The sequence below is a fragment of the Xiphophorus couchianus genome, chromosome 5, assembly GCF_001444195.1.
Source record: "Xiphophorus couchianus chromosome 5, X_couchianus-1.0, whole genome shotgun sequence".
Lineage (NCBI taxonomy): Eukaryota > Metazoa > Chordata > Actinopteri > Cyprinodontiformes > Poeciliidae > Xiphophorus > Xiphophorus couchianus.
The window spans coordinates 34,293,939-34,309,993 of NC_040232.1; the positions used below are offsets into that span (position 1 = coordinate 34,293,939).

The 16,055-nt window shown below is 39.1% G+C and overlaps 2 protein-coding genes across 2 annotated transcripts in view; one reads left to right on the top strand and one right to left on the bottom strand.

The window, feature by feature from the left end:
• Nucleotides 1-652: 652 nt before the first annotated feature.
• LOC114143919 (uncharacterized) lies at nt 653-8,636 on the bottom strand. The gene is made up of 11 exons (XM_028016321.1): nt 8,173-8,636; nt 8,002-8,078; nt 7,537-7,824; nt 6,584-6,817; nt 5,340-5,444; nt 5,057-5,269; nt 3,869-4,201; nt 2,622-2,879; nt 2,414-2,510; nt 2,273-2,330; nt 653-2,196 (listed from the first exon to the last, which is right to left on the bottom strand). Exons 2-11 carry the CDS (start codon nt 8,054-8,056, stop codon nt 2,134-2,136), a joined length of 1,704 nt encoding a protein of 567 aa, XP_027872122.1. The 5' UTR covers nt 8,057-8,078; nt 8,173-8,636; the 3' UTR covers nt 653-2,133.
• A 2,175-nt stretch (nt 8,637-10,811) lies between these two features.
• LOC114145650 (zinc finger protein GLIS2-like) overlaps nt 10,812-16,055 on the top strand; it is a 39,693-nt gene continuing 34,449 nt past the window's right edge. Inside the window, exon 1 of the mRNA XM_028019309.1 lies at nt 10,812-11,264. The gene's annotated coding sequence lies outside the window, so the exon portion shown is untranslated. The remainder of the gene's footprint in view (nt 11,265-16,055) is intronic.

Below are 16,055 nucleotides of genomic sequence, written 5' to 3' on the forward strand. Positions count from 1 at the left end.
GTCAAAAGCATACCTGGAGTACTTCTTTGTGTATTTTATGCAAGTTTGAGGAATCGTTGAATTTCCCGTGGCAGCCGTTAAGGGGTGCCTAAACGCTTGTTTACACAAAGGACTGCCTATTTACGTAAAGCTCCTCGTCAGCACTGTTGCCAACTTCTATGCCAGAGAGTACAAAAATAAAATGTTGTGAAGACTGTATTGTAGTTCTTAGCTTAGATTTGTAAAGAATTTCTCATGTAATCTGCCCTAATTTGCTGTATTTAACCTTTTCCTGTTTGTAATTGTTGCTCTTTTGCCTTCCTTAAGCCTTGACCTTAGTTACTGTTTATGTAACTTGTAGATATTTTTGTAAATAAAATATCTTTTAAAAATCCCTTCTATGCAAGAAATTGGCTTTGGTAAGGCAAAAGTGACTACAAATACTCTAAGATTTTGAAATTCAAATAAACTTTATGAAATAATTGTTGTCTGAACGTACACCACGTAAATCAGTTTTGTATATTATCATATTTAACCAAAACACAGTTATCAGAGGCACAGATGAATCATTGATTGATGCTGAGTGATTCAAATGCAGTGCAACAGTCATACATAAATATAAATATTGTACATGATGCAATATTTGAGTTGTTTTGCCTAAAATTCAATTAAATTGAAACTCAACAATACTTTATTGATCCCAAAGGCAAATTAAATGAATGGTTACAATAAACTGCTTACAAAATGGTTGAAAATGGTTCTAAGTTAAATATCTGTTGATATCAAACAGGTTAATACTTAAAAACAATGTTATTAAGCACAAGAGTAGTTATTTAAAGGACAATTTAACAAGAAATATATTTTTGGCTTTCATCAGCATACACAATCCGGTTAAAACTCAAGAGTTTTGAGATTTAAAAACTGAGGGAATGCTTTGTTCAAGCACCATTTTGACTAAATAGCCTGATTGAATTTTCATCAATTACGTCGATTATATCTGAAATAAGGCTCAGTCGTCCTAGGACGTTCCTTAAATTTTCATATTTGCCATCTGTTGATGCAGCCGTGGTTTTCTATGGAGATGCTAAGAATACCTAACTGTACAAAAGTATCAGTCAGGAGAAGAATACAAAACAATCCACTATGTACACTATGTCACAGTGAAGACAATCAACAATAACTGGAGAAAATATTTTTTAAAAACACTGAACGTTTTTTATTTGTATTTTTTTCCTTCTGAATTGATAAAAAATGTCAAACATCAACTGTCGTGCTAAGCGGCTAAAGTGGCTGCAGCAATTTCCAACAAGCTCTGGTTGATTTCCACACGTGAAAACAATCTGCTCTGTATGTCTGGACTGAGAAAAAGGGTTCGATTTCAGGAATATTTGCTAACGAAGAAAACTTAGCTAAAATCTTCCGAAAAGGTTGGTAAAGAACGCGCTACGGTCTGGAGGAACCAAACTGGAAGCGCTTGACCAAAAGTTCAGTTTGTACACAGAAACAACACGAAGGCACTGCATGCCCGGTAGGAACAGGATATCATGTTACTCTTTTTTCAGATGGAGAAAACTTTGAAAGCTAGAGTAAGAATATACAACTAAGTCAAGATGTGAAATGCAAAGAGAACTTAAAAATTAAAGGCTAAAACGGAGACAAAAGGTGCTTTAAACAAGTACTTGTTTAAGGGTGCGCACACCTACTTAATCAGGCTGTTGTGTGTTTTTCATTTTTCTTAATCTTTATCTTCTGACATATTTGTTTTTCTTTAGTCAAATGCCACATTAAATGGCAGACGATAAACATTGTCTCCATTATTTAAGTCTCAATTGTTCAGATACTTTTAACAGAAGGTTTGCAAAACCTCAGTAAATGTGATGTTATTTCTACTACTTAGTTTGCAGCGGTTCGTGGAATCCTGTTTCATGAAAGGTTACGATCATCTTTCTTGATCTGAACATCGCCGTTCGAACGTGACAAAGAAGTTACATCCGACCCATAAGCAAGAAGCGATATCAACGGGAAAGGCTTTATCTTTGGCATCTAAAGTTGCATTTTATTTTTATGACCTCTGTACATTATTTTCAGGGCTTATATCGAATACCGCAGCCCATGAAGTAAAGTCGTTATGCAATGTCCTGCTGTCTTGTCTTCCTACTCTCCTTCAGTACGAGGGTATCGGGCCGTAAACGGGAGTATCTCATATTGGGGCGTCACCTGTGAGAAAAAACAAAACACTTAGCCGAGGGAAAGACACAAAAACAGCCATTTCGCTTTGAGAGCTTGTCCTCACCTCTTCCATTTCCACTTTTTCACTCGGCTTGGCTGTGCGAGTTGCAGTTTTTCGTTTTCTTAGTTCGTAAAAATGAAAGTTAAATGTGTTAATGTAATGGTAAGAAGGCATCGATACGTGGAATAATTGAAGGTGTTTTACCTCAGCATCAGGTACTTCTTACATCCAACAAGAGGGAACAGCAATATAAACACCAGTTTTGTTATGTTCATTGCTACAATCGCAGTTTTATCTCCTTCTATGGAAAAGATAAATAATACAAACTGCTTGATTTCAGTGCAACTCACTTGGTTTAATGGATTCCGCATTTGTACGGAATATACTTTTACACGCCCAATCCTTGAATTACCTCTGACAGTAAGAATCTCCACGCTCGAGTTGATGGTCTTGGGGGTTCTGATCGCACAGGTGTAGATTCCCGCATGCCGTTTTCTGACTGGGTTTAGAACAACGTGCTTGTTGTGGCCCCCATTGAGGCTCAGCGGTTGCTCATTGAAGAACCACATGTAGGTTGTCTCCTCACTCAGAGGGCAGCTGGTGCTGCAGGTCAGCGTGACTCTCTGACCTTCTGTCACCACGTCAGAGGGAGTCATGGTCACCTTCAGACCTGAAACACGTCGAGACGCGGGAGACTAATGAGAAACGGTCAAAAAGCAAAAGCATACAAGTTTGGCAGGGTGGTGTATTGTAATATTTCATATCCCTTACAGTGAGGATGCACCTATATGAAAATTTTGGCCGATATCGATATTTGATATCTGATATCTGATATTAATATTTCTATTATGGCTGATAACTGATATTTACTGATGTTATAAATATTTCAGTACCGTTTCAACACCTTTGGGAGAAAAAAAAATCAACCAGACACGGATAAAAATAAATATCGGATGTTTGTATCAGCCCAGTTTTATTTATCGGACCGATATCGATATGTTAAAAAATGACTGATATCGGCCGGTACCGATTTTGGTGCCAATATATCGTGCACTCCTACATTACAGCATTCTGCAAAAGCATTCATAGCTCTTGACATTTTGTCACGTTTCAACTACAAACGTCAGGAGTTTAATGGGAGCTGAATTGGGGTCATACAGTTTGTTCTAAAAAAGAAAAAAAAATTAAACTCAAATTGAAATTGAAAAAAAGGATGTCAGACTGAAAAACATGTTCAAAACCTCTTTTCAGATTCAAGGTTTTGTTTCAGTTTCAATTTTTTTTTATTTTTACAAACTTTATGGCCCCAATTTGGCTCCATAGAGTTTTCAATTGATAGACCAACACAATGTGGAATGTGGCCTTGAAGTTGAAGGAAAATGATGGAGAGTTTTTCAAATGTTAACCAAAACCCTACAGGATGTTGTTTGTCAGTGCGATTTCCCTCTTTAACTGATTGATTAGTTGAGGAAATTGATTATTTGCTGTGAAGATACTCCTATCCAAAGTGTTAAATATGAGTAAATATAAATGTTACCCTTAACATTCATAACACAAGTGGGAAATTACAAGAAAATTAAATATGATCTAAATATAAAATAAACACACAAACAAATACATAAATAAATGAAAAATTATTTTAAAAAAACCAAGTATTACCTGTGACCACCAGGATCGCTCCCAGCAGGTCAGGCTGCTCATATTTCTCATACTTATTGAGAGTGAACATGTATTCACCAGAGTCATCCTTCATCAGGTTGTTGATTGTGAGCGTGTGTTCATAATTATTAATGTTGTGGTGCTCCACCCGGCCTCCAGCTTCTATCATGGTGGCATCAGCTTCCTCCTTCATGTCTCGCTTTAGTTTATACCACGATAACAAGTTGGAATGGGCTGAGTGACTCTTTGTGTATTTGCTGGAAATGTTTACAGAAGCTCCTTCCAGCACGCACAAGCTCCTGCTGACATAATTCACGTTACCGGAGTTTGTGCCTGAAGAATGAAATGAGAATATTTAGTGAAAAGTGATCACTACGGGCCGTTGTCGACAGAAAAAAAAAATCAAGAAAGTTTTTGAGCTCCAAAAGCTGACAGTCTGCGAGTAAAAAACTCAAATTATTAGATTAATCTCAGACATTTTGTAGGAAAAGCTTTTCCAGAAAAAATTTGCTTGATTTTCTAGAATTATTTCAACTTTTATTTTTTCAAATGATTTTCAAAAGTAAAACATTTTTGAAACTTCCAGAACTTCTTGAAAATTTGGGACGTTTTTGAGCGCCAGATGTCGACAATTTAGCAAGAAAAAAAAAAAAAACATCACAACTTTCGACTTTTGAAACTCAGAAATCTTCTATGGTTTTTTTTTACAGAAAATTTCTAAGATCCATTTCAAAATTTCTGTTTTTTTTACTCACAAATTGCCAACTTTTGGAGCTTGGAAATTTCAAAGATTTTATTTTTTTTTAAATTCTGAGATTATTCTTGAAATTTTTGATGTTTTTCTAGCAATTTCTCCACCTTTCAAACACAGAAATTTTCAAGTTTTTTCTTGAACATTTCTGAGCTTTTTTTAAAAATTATTTTTACAAATTTTTTGACATTTCAGAAATGTCCAAATATTCATTTCTAGAAAATTTCTGGGTATTATTCCTTGCAAATTGTCGACTTTTGGAGCTCAGACATTTCCAAGATTGTGTTGAAAATTTCTGAGATAAATCTGAATGTTTTGGCTGAAATGTACTCTTCCTTTTCTTTTTTCTATCTATATCTATTCTGCACCATCCAGAAAGCATCTGGGCACAAAAAAAAAAAAAAAAAGTTTGTCTGTAAAACAAAAAAGCTACTTACTGATCTCATCAGAGTGCATATATTCATTGTTTTTAACAGTGCAGGAGACATAGTCGTCAGATTTAAATAGCATCATGTCCTGACTGGTGCAGTCCATGAAAGCCTTTCTGTTCCAGTACCAAGTAAAGGTGGTGTGAGCGTCAGCGGCGGGGCAGCTGGTGTTACAGATCAGCGTGACATAATCCGTTTCAGCGAACCTTTGAACACGTACGTCTGTCAGGAGGGAATAAACAAACTTATTACATGTTAGACTGGATGGTGTGTTTCTGCGAGGAATCGTCACCTCTGGGGTACGTGATGGAGCACGGCCCCTCGGCCGATTTCAGTTTCTCCGGACACATTTCTGCTTTTGAATACGTCACACCGAAACAGTCTGGATGGATGAAGTCTGTAGAGAAATAAACATGCCGTCATTTTCCAGTTGTAGTTTGATGCATTCATTGGTTTTGTTTGAAAAAAAACAAAACTTAAATAATCCAACGGTTGAACAATTTTTCATAGTAAACATATTCCTACAGGAAATACTGATATGACATTTTCAGAAGGTGTCGGTGACAACCGAAGTAATCCTTACATAGAAAGAAACCAAAACAAATAAGTACAGAAACTAAGTTATGTGTGCTAATGTGAAATGGCACAGGGGGAAAAAGTATTGAACACGATTCATTTGTTTTATACTTTGGACCAAAAGCTTGTGTTGGTAATGACTGATTCAAGACGAGATTCAAGGGACACAGAGTCTTTAAATCTTGAAGGTCCGGTGGGTTTCTTTCTATGAACTCTGACTTTTAAGTATTTTTCCAATTGAATTCAAACCAGGTGATTGACTGAGTCAGTCTAGCAGATTTATTGAGAGTTTCCTCTGCTCTGGGTTTGGGATCACAGTCTTGCTGAAACGTTCACCCTTGTTTCAACTTCATCATTCTGGAAGACGGACAGCAGATTTTTCTCTAGAGCGTCTGGGTACATCTTTCCATATATCCTCCTTTCAGTTACCTGACATTTGCTCGTACCGTATGCAGAAAAACAGCCGCACACCGTGATATTTCTCCTCCAAACTTCACTTTTGGTATGGTGTTTTTTTGGGGTGATGTGCAGTGCATTTTGTCCTCCAGACATGGTGTGAGTTAAGGCCAAAAACAGAGTTCAATCTTGACCAGACTGTGTTCTGCCAGTATTTGTGGTGATGCAGTAAAAGAGCTTCAGCATGCTCTTTCTTCAGAAGTTGAGTCCTGCGTGGTGAGGATACGGGCCACGGCTGTTGATGGTTATCATTGATCTCAGATCTTTCTGATACTCTATTCATGTGGCCTTTGGTTTTTGGACAACTCTTCTGTTGATTCTTTTCACTCCTCTGTCTAGGGCCACAAGGATGGCTTTCCAATCACTGATTGCAATTTATATCTTGGCTTTCCATGCCTTTATCCACCTTCTCTGTTGCGTGTGCTCAATACATTTTCCCTGTCTCATTTTACATAACTTACTATTTATTTCACCCATTGCATCAATTTTTCTGGTATCACTGACCCACTGAGACGTCCGGAGCTCTGAGATCCTCGTAGCCTTTGATAGCACAGGAGTATCTGACTGCCTGATCACTGCTGACCAGCTCTTGGTACCAGGGGGACCAGTCCTCATAGAGGAACGCTCCGTTCTGGTACCAGATGAAGGCTGCAGGGCTTTCAGTCAGAGAACAGCTGCTTGAGCACATCAGAGTCACTTTCTGTCCCTCCGAGGCAGGAAACACCTTTACCTGGAGGTCTGAAATGACAGCATGTGGCCAAATGACAAAGCTCTCATGTCTGTCCAAAAGAATATTTGTCTGACAGAGATAAAAACATTTGTGTAAGGTAGGCGTCCTGAAAACGTAGCTCAGTTACACTAGTTCTGTCGCAAGGAATTGACCAAAAAATCCAGCAAACTGCTAAAAAAACAAAAAACATGGAAATTTCTGAGTTTGAGAAATCAAAGATTTACTAGAAAAAAACTAAGAAATGTTGTAGATCAATCTCTGGAATTTTTTTTTTTTTTTACTTTTGAAATTAAGGAAAATCATTATGATCATGTCAAAAAGTAGAACATTTTCAACTTTTCAAGTTTAAAAAGAGAAACTGAGCATTTTTTTTTCCCCCAAGAAAATTTCTGAGATTAATCTCAAAATACAAAAATGTATTTCTCCATTTTTTTTTTCTATCTACAATTCCCTTAATGCAAAACCTTTGACCCAAGTCAGACAGCTTAAAAGTTCTCAAGAACAACGATCTCTCAGCATTTTGGAATTTAGCAAGGAAAATCTTTTTGATAACCATAGCTGCTTCAAAACATTTATTTAGACTAAATAAACATCAGGCGGTGTGAAAAAGGTTCAGTCTTTTTATAAAACTTTTAAAAAACATTTGATTTCAGGTGTACCTATATATCAATATACTTAAGTAGCCTGCAGTAAGCTTCCATATTAAAGAAATAGACCTTGTTTGTACCTGTGACGTGGAGCTTCGTTCTGTTCTCCAGGCATTCCCTGTAGGATTCTTGGCAGCAGAAGCTGTACCCATCACTCTTGTGTACATCTCTGATAGTTAGAGTCCCGTCCTCAGTTACGTTGTAGGTGAAACTCGCAGAAATCTCAGAAATCTCTTTCATTACACGCAGAGTTTTGTTTTCCTTGAGGTAGTACCAGCTCTTGGGCGCGGCTGGATCTTTGGCAAAGCAAGTCAGATTGACGGATGAACCCTTCAGGACGCAGATGCTTCTCTCTGCTCCCAGAGCCCCTTTAACACACACACACACACACACACACACACACACACACACACACACACACACACACACACACACACACACACGCGCGCACACACACACACACACACACACACACACAACAATAGATGTCAGCTAAAGAATCAGTTTGTTTCTCCATCTTACTGCACACAGTCTCTGTTTCAGACCTGAGACACAGAGGACGAAGCCCAAAAACATCTGTTCAGCTTTTAAAAACAGCATGGCCAAAGTATTCCCTCAATTTCTAGTAAGAGAAAACACACAAACAAACAGAATAAAAAACCAAAGTAAATACATTTTTTAAACCGGTGATATGGAAAATATGAAATGCAACTCACCAACCAATACTGACAGCAGTCGTGTTGCGAAGTGCAGTAGGTCTTCTTATGGTAGATAGATTGCTAAAGAAAATGAGGCGAACAAACCAGATTTAACCACGATACCGAAATGACTCTTCCTTCCCGTTTTACATATCACTCGAGTTGCTTAGTGAACGGAATGTTTTTAGATTCAAAATTCAGATTACATCTAAGAGATGCTTTTTCTTGTGTTTATTGAGAAGTGTCAATAAACACAAGAATAGTTTTTTTTTTCTTGGTGCAGAGCTATTATGGGGAAAAAGGTGTAAAATGCATCATAAAGATGCTCGTGCTGTTATAGATGTGAGTTACGTTGTAGATTTTTTATTATTGAAATTCCGACATAGAAGCAGCAAACAGTCTGGGCCGATTATAAAGCATGGTTGTAAAAATGCTGACAGGACTTGTACGAGTCTTAATGTCAGGAAAAGGGTAGGTAAGATTTCTGCAGACCCCACACATTCTGGACACAAGCAAATACAAAGTGCTATTTTGGTAAAAACGAACCTCCACAGACACAGATTCAATCCCCAAGATGTCTCTCTGATGAACAGAGAGGGACTTTTCTATCCCTTCTTGAATATACCTATGACGTCTTGGGCAGTTGCCCAGGGGATCAGAAAGAGGAGGGGCACCCAAGAACTAGGAAATAAAAAAAACTTCCTTATCTGTCAGATGTCCCCTGAACAACCTGATTAATCTGATTAAATATTTCAGTCGCTTGACAGCACTAGTTTTAGCACAACTTTGGAACATGAATTGGGAGAAGATTCCTTCTTGTTTTACGGAGTTCAATCAGTCTATTTCTCAAAACAACTAAAGTGATGATGATGATTCTGAAGTGACTTAAAGACTACTAGGAGACAACAGAGTTTGCATGAGCAACCTTTTAATTGAGCTTGAGTTCAATAAACAGCTAAAGTCCAACAACGCTTCCTTGTTTCAGCAAATGTTGCAAATGTATAAATAGATATGCGTGTGTGGGCACAATCCGCAAGTATTTATGCAGAAGTTGCGATGCATGCAATAATTACGGTGGTGGGTTGCAAGATATGGCTGACGTGGGAACCACTGAGCTGTACCAATCTGGTTTAAGAGTTATTTGTCTTACTCTAAAACGGGGGTCTCAAACTCCAGTCTTCAAGGGCCGCTGTCCTGCAGTTTTTAGATGTGCCACAGGTACAAAAAACGCTGGAATGAAATGGCTTAATTACCTCCTCCTTGTGCACATCAGTTCTCCAGAGTCCTGCTAATGACCTAATTATTCTATTCAGGTGGTGCAGCAGAGGCACATCTAAAAGTTTCAGGAAAGCGGCCCTTGAGGACTGGAGTTTGAGACCTCTGCTCTAAAACCAGTTTAGAGTTTCCTTTGCTATGTGTTTGGAAAATGTTCAACTTGTGTATCTCCATGCGTGTGTACAAACATCCACGTTATTCATCGTGTTATTTCCACTTCCGCATAATGGGCTCATTGAAACCTTCAGTAGGTTAGAAATTCTTTGGCAACCAGTGGCTTCAGTATGTTCTGCAAAATGTTGCAAAGATCTAAGACAGGGGTGGGCAATCCTGGTCCTCGAGGGCCGGTGTCCTGCAACTCTTGCAAGTCTCCCTGGTCCAACACACTTGAATCCAGCAGCTGAATCACCTCCCAAGTGCAGTCAAGTTCTCCAGAGTCCTGCTAATGACCTCATTATTTGACTCAGGTGTGTTGAAGTGGAGATGCATCTAAAAGTTGCAGGAGTCCGGCCCTCGAGGCCTGGAGTTGCCCACCCCTGATCTAAGAACTGAGTGGACTTGACTGAACAACCAGGTAATACGAGTCTGAAAAGTGACTGGATTGTTGTCAAGTGTTTATTTCTGTTAAATTGGATGATTATACTTAAAACCTAGTAAAGATTTCAACTTCAGCCAAAAAGAAAAGGTTATTGCCAGAGTGTGGTCACTTTTATCCCGATACAGTTTCAACAGGTAGATTAATTTTTGGCAGCTCTCCTTCCCCCCAAATTAATGCCACTGTTTTTTTGGAATCAATAATAATAACAACAACAACAATAATAATAATAATACATAGCACAAACCTTTCCAATTTAACTGAATAATAGTCTGCTTTATGCAAAACATGGTTTACCTTGAGTCAAACCAAAAGTAGAGGTCTGCAAAGTATGATTTTATATCTCTTAACCCATCTGCGTTCAAATAATGTCTTTAAAAAAACATTCCTCTAAAGTAAAAAACAACAATCTTATGTTTTGAAGTTATTTTTGTAAAGTTTTTGGTGTAGTGTTGCGCTTTAACCACTAGAGGGTGGCAACGCGTGCTGAAGCAATTACTTGGATGCCGAACTACAGATTTTCTGTAATAAACGGAGTCTGTCTGGGATGCATCTTTGTCGTGTGAAAATTCTTCCTTTGACATCTAGAGCGTTGAAGTTTGATAAAACATATTTTTCTAAAATTCTTCCAAATCGTTTGGACTGAAAGACGTTGTGCAACTTAAAGGTATGTATTATTGCCTCCCACTCCCAGAGTCAGAACAGCTGGCAGAGGCCGCGTCTCCTCCTCTTCTCCGCCCTCCGTCAGCCTCCTCCTCTCGGACAGCCTGTTCTCCGCTCCCCGCTCCTCTCCGCTTCAGTTGACCAGCGTCGCAACTGGGCGATGCACCTCCAGAAAAAACCTCCGCCTTATTATCTGTGGACGACTTCAAATTCACATCACTCAAACCCGAGTGACTGTATTTCTTGTGTTTGTTTTCCTTTGAATCGTTTTTCTTCTTCTTCTTCTAATTTTTAGCAGTGTAAATTTTGACAGAACTATTTCTTCGACAAGGTTTTTGGTTACCTACCTGAAAACTGACCACTTTATTCATTGCAGAGACACTAATTCTATTTTTTTTTTTTTTTTAATCTTTAAAGAGAACCGGTTTGCAACTGGTAGCTCACTGGGAGATGTTAGAAGGAGAGCCACACAAACAAGCTTGATTTTTTAATTTTATTTTTAATTTGCAATTTTTTCTCGAAGACATCGACAGCATCTCCTAACAAACCACAGAAGCAACGGAGGCGCTCCTAAAAGGTAAACACTCGATCAATAATAAAGTGTAGGCTACTTAAATATGTACACATGTAAATCCAGCTTAAAGGTTACGCTACACTTGTTTAGAAGATGCAACTCACCTTGGAAATTCATTTTTTCTATATATAAAAAAATAATAAATCACCTTGAAAATCCATTGTTTCTTTTTAAAAAAAAAGTAACATAAAAGTAGAAAAAAAAGATAAAGGTAAAAAAAAAGTTAAAATTTGTTTCCCATTCTGTATTGTTTTTCTATTATTTGATTTCGTACAGTTTCGTGGTATAGAAAGACATTTCTATGGAGAACGGTGTCAAACGTGCGGATTCTTTTGGGAACGATACATTTGCAACTGTTCACATTTTATGCTTGCTCGCCATAAAAAAAGGAGTTCCACAAGCTTGTATTCCCGGCCCACTAGTGTTGTTTCAAAGCAGGGTAGAATTAGGGATGTTCTGTTTCCCTTCAAGCACAAAACAAAACAAAGAAAACTTTACTGACTGGAAAAGTTTTGAAAACGCAGCCTTTTCTACGATTCAGATCTCAGTCATACAAAATAAAAAACCTGCGTTGATAAAAAGCTTTTCTATAAGCTATAATGTTTATACAATACCTGATTTGTGAAAACCTAAAATTTTCTCAGTGCTTCTGCTTGTGTTTCTAGTGACAGGAATGATGCTACCCATCTGCCCTGCTCCCCAGAAAAAATGGGAATCACCATAGCAACAGCATTGCAGTTGTGATACTTTAACAGATTTCAGTTTTAGCATTTTATATAAAAGAACATTCATTCAGAGTTTTTCAGGTTCTAGTTATCAGAGGGGTGGACTCGAGTCATATGACTCAGACTTGAGCCAAGTCCGAGTCTTGACTTGAAAAAAATGGCTGCCCTGATGATGCCGTTCGGCTTTAACGTATATGCTTCTTTTTGTCACGCCATTTTAAAACATACAGCTTGTTAGCTCGAGATCGCCGGTGGATGGTGAGCGGGGGTCCGTTTCGGAAAGCGGGTTCAGAAAAGGAGCTTCTCTCTATCGGTTACCCATCATAACGCTGAAGCGGGTCCAGCTCCATCAGAGGACGGGTCGTTTATCTGAAGACATCCGCCTTGGGAAATCATATTGACAGTTTTTCACAGAATTTTATTTTATTATTTTGGAAATGTAAAGTTTAACTAGACAACATAAAGATGGCGTTTTAGAATGACTTTAAAAAAATATTTTGAAGGTTCAGTTGAACTTGTTTCATCACAATTTGAGATAAACACAGATTTTAAAAAATCCACATTGTCTATTATTTACATTTAACATGATAAAAAAAAAGACTTGAAAAGACTTGAAATTTCAAGTTTCAGACTTGGCACTTGACACTTAGAGTTGGCTGTCTTTGCTTGAGACTTGACTCAGGACTTCAGGATAAAGACTTGAGACCTGAAACTTACCAAAACAATAGCTTGGTCCCACCTCTGCTAACTATTCTAATCTGACATGAAGTGTGTGAAACCACACAACACGTTCAAGCATCTTAATATTTCCTTAATGGAGATGAAGCCAAACGTGAACAACTGTGTGTGAAGTAAATACGCCCAATGATTCAACAGCTTACTGAACTTCCTGATAGCGGCAGTAATCCATTTTTTGCTGTGACACTAATGCTTGGTAACCAATAATGTGCAGCCATAAGGACACAGTTGTGCTACCAAGTTGTTAATAGGCTTACAATAAGTGAATTGGGAAGTAAACACTTTTGTTGAGATCCCAATCCAATCTGTCTAAGGCGTTTCTTCAACAGTAGCATCTAATGTATGTATAAAGGTCGGTAGATGGGCAAACACGGACTTCCCCAATCTTTGACATCATCGCTCCCGAAAATTTTAGCACCTCCTCGAGGATAGCACATGTGAATTTTATCCGTACTTATTCCCAAAAGGCAGGGCGTTTGTTGGTAATGACCTATGAGTTTATCGGCAGCACAGAATTCCCCAAACTTTGCAACAAGGTGGCCAGAGCTGGCTGTGTGGGGGCGATTCTTGTAAAGCCAGAAATGTGCAGGTTGCAGCCTCCTTGCATCATGTAGCTCTCTAAAGGCTGGGCCAGACACAGTTGTGTGGATTTTCCTTAAAGAACCAGAGCCAAGCAATCTCCTTTTCTGTCATTCCTCCATCTGTCTGTCTTACCGCCCTTATCCAACTGTGGGGGACACTCCTCTTTTGGTACATATGGGATCGATCTGCTTTTGTGCGGTCGATACAAGGATAATGTGTTGGTACCTAGTAAAGAGTCAGGTCAATGCAGAAAACAAGATAGAGGAGAAGACAGAAAGAGGAGAGAAGTGCTTGGAAGTCAATCAACAAGTGAAGAAAGAGAGAGGAATGTAGGATTTAGGGAAGAAATGTTGTAGAAGACAGAACATAAATTTTATAGATGTGACATAATCTTGGGCCAATAAGTGTTTTTTTCCCCTGCATCATGCTGCAACCACAAAGTTTTATATATTTGATCAAAATGCCATGTGATAGACCAATGACTGAATGTGGTCTTTTAACTTTTGCTACACATTAGAAAACTACGTTTTACAGCAATACCCCTTACCTGAGGTATTTCTCTACCAGCTTCGCACATCCAGTAACTAAAGTTTTGGCCCATTTTTCTTTTCAAAAGTCTCAACCTCGGATCAGAAGGAAAGCACTCTGGAACAGCAACGTTTCCAAGGTATGCCAAAGATTTTCAATGAGACCGAGTACGAGAATTATCTTTGATCTAAACCACTCCGTTACAGCCGGAGCTGCATGGTTAGGGGATGTTGCCCTGCTGGACAGTGAACCTCCAGGACACTCTCAGCTCTATTTACAGTATATAGCTCCATCCATCGTCTCTCACCAATTTCCCTTTCACCGCTGCAGAGAAGCATTCCCACAGCACTGGTCGAACGAGGTGAGGCTGATGTGTTTGGGGTGAATTGTTTATCTAATCTGGTCACACTGTGTCCCCAACATGGCGTGTAGCAAACTACAAATGGGACTTCTTATATTTTTCTTTCCACCGCCCTTCAATGAAAGCCAGCTTTGTGGACAGCACGGTAATAGCTGGTTTGTTAACATGTTGTTCCACCTGAGAGTTTCCATGACTCTTTTAGTGGTTTTTGCATTTGTTTCTGCTTTAAACTGTCTCCCTGTTTTGTTTGCTGCTTGGTTTTCAGGAGGCTGTTTGTTCACTAAGCAGTCCCTCCAGGATTTCATGATTGGTTTTTGTGACAACAAAATCGCAGGTTTTTGTTTGTGCTACTTTAGAAATATTTGCGAGGAATTTTGCTATATTTTTTCGTAGGTAAACTTCTTCCAAAATCTACCTAGAGAAGAAAAAAGATAAGCCAAAAAAAAAAAGCAGCAGTGTTGTTGAAGTAAGGAATGTGTAAAATCAAGTTTTTTGAACTTGACATCATGTTATGATGTTATTCTCTCAGCGTAAACATACCTGGAGTGTTGCTTTGATTCTTTCATGCTTGTTTGAGAAATCCTTTAACGGCAACCGTTGAGATATTCACCTTCAACGATGAAGCCCCTCTTCTGAGCTAAAGTTTGAAGCTTCTGAGCTTCTGCGACTCCCCCACTCTGCTCCTTCAGACTAGCCAGCACCAATTGGCCAACGCATGGTTTATATGACCTATTCTCAGCGCAACGCTGGTAAAAACGTTGTTAAAGGGTTGATAGAGGAGTCATGTTGTGATGACTTCCTGAAAGCGGAGTTTCAGAAAGAGCAGGAGCTTCTTAAAGAGACAGAGGCCCAATTTCAAGGTGTAAATTACCAAGTCAAATTTCTTTCAAGCCATTTTTGATAAATATATATACAGTATATCAATGTCTGTATATATATATTGATGTGTGTACTTTGGCAAGACACTAAAAGTACTGAAACGAAATGAAGGAAGAAAAATAGTCCCGAAAATTAGACAAAAGGCAAAGAAACACATTGACAGACGAAGGAAGGTAGACTTAAACACAAAAGCAAAGCAAAATGAAGTTTATCAGTTGAAGTAAGTTGTTTAAAAATGGCTACAATGACACTCTGTTGTCATCACTCTCGAATGTCCAGTCCTGGTCCCTAACCTGAACCCCCTCGTTGGATCTCCCTGGGTGACTCTGTTGTTTCCATACTTTCTCTGCTGTTTGTACATGATGGGTTCAGTGGGTTCAGCCCAGCTATAAAAGCACCCCTCCCCTCACTTTTTCTCCCCCTGCGGCACAGGACAGAGTCTGCAGGCCCTCCTGTAGGAGGTGGAGGCCCTTTTTCGCTTCTCCTCCTATATAACTCTTTTTTTTTTGACTGTGTTTTCCTCTGCTTCCCCCTGGCTCGCTGGCTGGTTGTGGTAACAATTTTGGGCCCAACCCTGGACCCGGCAGTCATTTTTCTCCTCTTAGTTTCAAACCACCAACTAACCACTGACTCCCTGCATCCCCCTTTCCCTCCTCCTCCTCCTCCGCCGTCTCAGGAATGTCTTATTCACCTCCTCTGTGCGTCTCCGCGCTCTCATTCTGACATGATCACAACTCCCATCTGTTTGCTGCGGCACCTGAAGGCCGGCGTGTCGACGCGGTTCAGCGAACGCGCACGTTTCGAGACACATGGAGACCCCACCCCTTCCATCAGCTTGTACCGACCACCTGCGAGGGCATATATACACACACACACACACACACATACACACACACACATCCATAAACCTCTCTTTCTTCTCCCTCTCTTTTCTATTATCCTCCAGAGAGCCCAGAGACAGGGTCTTCGCTTCCAAACCAA

Coding starts and splice junctions, on each gene's coding strand:
- LOC114143919 (XM_028016321.1), bottom strand. CDS start 8,056: ATGCTGTTTTTAAAAGCTGAACAGATGTTTTTGGGCTTCGTCCTCTGT. Junction 6,818..7,536: donor AACGAAGCTCCACGTCACAG/GTACAAACAAGG, acceptor CTGTCATTTCAG/ACCTCCAGGTAAAGGTGTTT. Junction 5,445..6,583: donor AGCTCCGGACGTCTCAGTGG/GTCAGTGATACC, acceptor ATTTCTCTACAG/ACTTCATCCATCCAGACTGT.